At 41.1% G+C, this 3,744-nt stretch overlaps 1 protein-coding gene across 1 annotated transcript; it reads left to right on the forward strand.

Moving 5' to 3' along the window:
* Positions 1-614: 614 nt before the first annotated feature.
* LOC107949843 (uncharacterized) lies at positions 615-1,664 on the forward strand. Its single transcript, XM_016884620.1, has 3 exons — positions 615-623; positions 740-1,109; positions 1,471-1,664. The coding sequence occupies exons 1-3, from the start codon at positions 615-617 to the stop codon at positions 1,662-1,664; spliced, it is 573 nt and encodes a 190-aa protein (XP_016740109.1).
* The last annotated feature ends 2,080 nt before the right edge of the window (positions 1,665-3,744 follow it).

The following is a 3,744-nucleotide window of genomic DNA, read 5'->3' on the forward strand; positions in this document are numbered from 1 at the left end:
AAACTGAAACTGTCATTGATAGTATATCTTGAAGCTACTATAGGTAGTATATACTGAGACTACTATAGATTGACTATACTAAAAACACTTAAAATAGTGTATACTGAGACTGTAGTAAAAGTGATAGACATTGATTGACACTGCGATGGATGAAACAAACTTTACACTTCTAATATTGTTTTCAAAAAAATATTTGTTAATAAACACTGGAACTGTAAGCTGATCCAAAAAAACTGTTAATACAGATAAAACACAATTAGACAATGAGCACTAGAGGTACTTACGGATGGGGTACTAGAGGCCAAGGTAAAGGCTGTAGAGGGGCTTGAGCTAAGTCTTCGTCATTGGGCAGTCTTCCAAATTTGGATACGAGTGAGACACTAGTGCCGCCTGCTATTGAGACTGGGTTTCAAGATCGCATGGCTGGGGACGATGCATTGCCCTAGGCTATGCTAAGGGTTTTAGAGAGGGTTGCTGGGCCCAATATTGGATTTGGGGGCCGATGGTCGATTACGGAACGACTCTAGTCTAATGGAGCTGAGCTCTTCAAAGGTGTCACTAGGGTCACCCTAATGTGGTCGAGTATGAGGCCGAGTTTTTGAAACTAAACCACTATGCGCAAGGTATGATGGCATCTGAGTATGAGTAATGTGTCCGCTTTGAGGATGACCTGAGAGATAATTTGAGAGTTCTGATAGCCTTGCAGAGGGAGTGAGATCTTTCTGCCCTGGTCGAGAAGGCAAAAATCGCCGAGGAGGATATTGAGGTAGTCATGATCGGAGAACGTCGAAACTACTTATCTACTATGATCTCTGCACTGGTGGCAGAAAAGCTGGTTTGTAAGGGATGTGAGGCTTTCTTTGCATATGTAAGTGTTTTGGGTTCTAAGGACTTTACAGTTAAGGATATCAGAAAGGTAAAGGATGTTCCGAACATCTTTCCTGATAAGCTATTGGGTTTACGTTCGAATCATGAAATGGAGTTTGGGATAGAGCTCCTTCCTGGTAGAGCTTCGGTGTCCATCGCTCCGTATAGAATGGTACCAAAGGAGCTTGTGGAGCTTAAGGCTCAGATTCAAAAGCTTTTAGATTGTGATTTCATTTGGCCTAGTATGTTTCGGTTCTGTTTGTAAAGAAAAAGATGGATCTATGCGTATGTGCATCGACTACAAACAGCTGAATAAATTGACCATTAAGAATAAGTACCCCCTACCAAGGATAGATGATCTATTTGACCAGTTTTGAGGAGCTTCGGTTTTCTCTATAATTGACCTTCGATCTAGATATCATCAATTAAGGGTTAAGGAGGTTGATGTTTATAAGACAGCGTTTAGGACTCGTTATGGTCACTACGAGTTCTTAGTGATGCCATTCGGACTGACTAATGCACCGGTAATTTTCATATATTTAATGAATCGAGTGTTCTAGCCTTATCTGGATTCGTTTGTGGTGGTATTCATTGACAACATAGTGGTTTACTCGAGGACTGAGGATGAGGATGATGAACACCTTCGAGTCGTTCTTAAGACTTTAAGGGGAAAACAACTCTATGGTAAGTTTAGTAAGTGTGAGTTCTGGTTGCATGAGGAGACATTTCTTGGTCATGTAGTTTCGACTGAGGGGATTCAAGTTGATCCTCGAAAGATTGAGACTGTGTTGGAGTAAAAGCAGCCTAGGAATGTGTCTGAGATCCGCAGTTTTTGGGACTGACGGGATATTATCGACGATTTATGGAGGGGTTTTCTTTGATTTTCGCACCCTTGACTAAGCTGCTACGTAAGGGTGTGTCATTTAACTGGACTGATGTGTAGAAAGAGAATTTTGAGAAGCTCAAGACTGTATTAACTGATGTCATTGTTCTAATACAGCTAGAGTCTAGAAAAGAGTTTACTGTTTACAGCGACGCATCACATGTTGGTTTAGAATGTGTGTTAATGTAAGAGGGTAAGGTGGTAGCGTAGGCGTCTCGTCAGCTTAAGATTCATGAGGTGAATTATCCAAAGCATGACTTGGAGTTGGCCGTAGTGGTGTTCGTACTAAAAATCTAGAGGCATTACTTGTATGGTGAGAAGTGTATGATTTACACTGATCACAAAAGCCTCAAGTACCTCATCAGTCAGAAGAAGTTGAATCTTAGACAGCGTAGATGGATTGAGCTGCTTAAGGACTACGACTATACTATTAAATACCACCCTGGTAAGGCCAATGTGGTGGCCGACGTACTGAGCCGTAGAGCTATGACTGACCTGAGGGCGATGTTTGCTCGCCTTAGTTTATTTGATGATGGTAGTTTGTTGGTCGAATTACAAGTTAAACAGACGTGGATAGAGCAGATTTAGGGTAAGCAGTTGGATGATGAGTCGTTAGGTCTTCGATTTCGGCATATTGAGGGTGGTAGTACTACGGATTTTGGACTAAACAGTGATGGGGTACTCTGTTTCCGTGAGAGAATTTGTGTTTCGAATGATAATGATATATGACAGGCCATACTGAGAGAGGCGCATAGTAGCCTTTATGCTATGCATCTTAGCGAAAATAAGATGTATCGAGACCTCCGTGAGTTATATTGGTGGCCAGGGTTGAAACATGAGGTTACTAATTTTGTGGACAGATGTCTGACTTGCTAGTAGGTTAATGCTGAGTATCAATTACCATTGGGTTTGCTGCAGTCGGTTAAGATTCCTCTTTAGAAATGGGAGCGCATAACTATAGATTTCATTAATAGATTGCCTCTAACACCCACTAAGAAGGATTCAATATGGGTTATCGTGGATCGATTGACCAAGTTCGCCTACTCTATACCTATTCGTACTGATTATTCTCTGCACCAGCTGGTGAAACTTTATATTTCTGAGATAATGAGACTGCATGGAGTACCGGTTTCAATCACCTCTGATAAGGATCCTAGTTTCGCTTCTCAATTTTAGAGGAAGTTACATGAGACTCTAGGTTCAAGGTTTGACTTTAGTACTACATTCTATCCTTAGACCGATGGTTAGTCTGAAAGAGTAATTCAAATACTGGAGGACAAGTTGAGGCGCTACCGCTCTGATCCTACTCATATTGTCTCTGTTGAAGGCATTGAGGTTAGACTAGATTTGACCTTTGAGGAAGAGCCAGTTCAGATTCTGGATCGCAACGATAAGGTTCTGAGAAGGAAATCCACTCAACTGGTAAAAGTTCTATGATGTAATCATAACACTAAGGAGGCCATATGGGAGCCTGAGGATGCGATGTGTTAGCAATGTCCTCATCTATTCTGATCAAGTAAATTTCGAGGATGAAATTTCCTTTAGGGGGTAGAATTGTAATGCCCCAAAATTTTAATTTTGGGTATTATGAATGTGTAACACAAACATCTGTCAACTTTAGTGGTTATGTGTTTTGCGAGTGTTTAGGAGGTCCCAAGTTCAAGCCAAGACTTGGGCAAATTTTGGTATTTTTATGAATAAGCCCTATCTTTGGTCAGTAGGCTTTTAAGTAAAAGTTGGCAAGTAATTAACAGAATGGGTCTGCTGGTCTGGTGGATAAGTGGAGTGTTGGTGTGAGGGAGGTCATGGGTTCGAATCTTTGGGAAGGCAAATGTTGTATTTTTGCTCCTAATTTTGGCAAGAGTTGTGCTAAACTGGGTTTCTAAGTGGTGGATGTGCAGTGGAAAGTGAGGGAGCGATTTTAGGAGGGAATTAGGGGATTATGGGAGAGAATATCCAAAATCTGATCACTTTTTCCTTTTTCGAAAAAAATA

Source organism: Gossypium hirsutum, chromosome D03, assembly GCF_007990345.1.
Source record: "Gossypium hirsutum isolate 1008001.06 chromosome D03, Gossypium_hirsutum_v2.1, whole genome shotgun sequence".
Classification (NCBI taxonomy): Eukaryota; Viridiplantae; Streptophyta; class Magnoliopsida; order Malvales; family Malvaceae; genus Gossypium; species Gossypium hirsutum.

Coding starts and splice junctions, on each gene's coding strand:
- LOC107949843 (XM_016884620.1), top strand. Junction 1,110..1,470: donor TTGTGATTTCATTTGGCCTA/GTATGTTTCGGT, acceptor TTGACAACATAG/TGGTTTACTCGAGGACTGAG.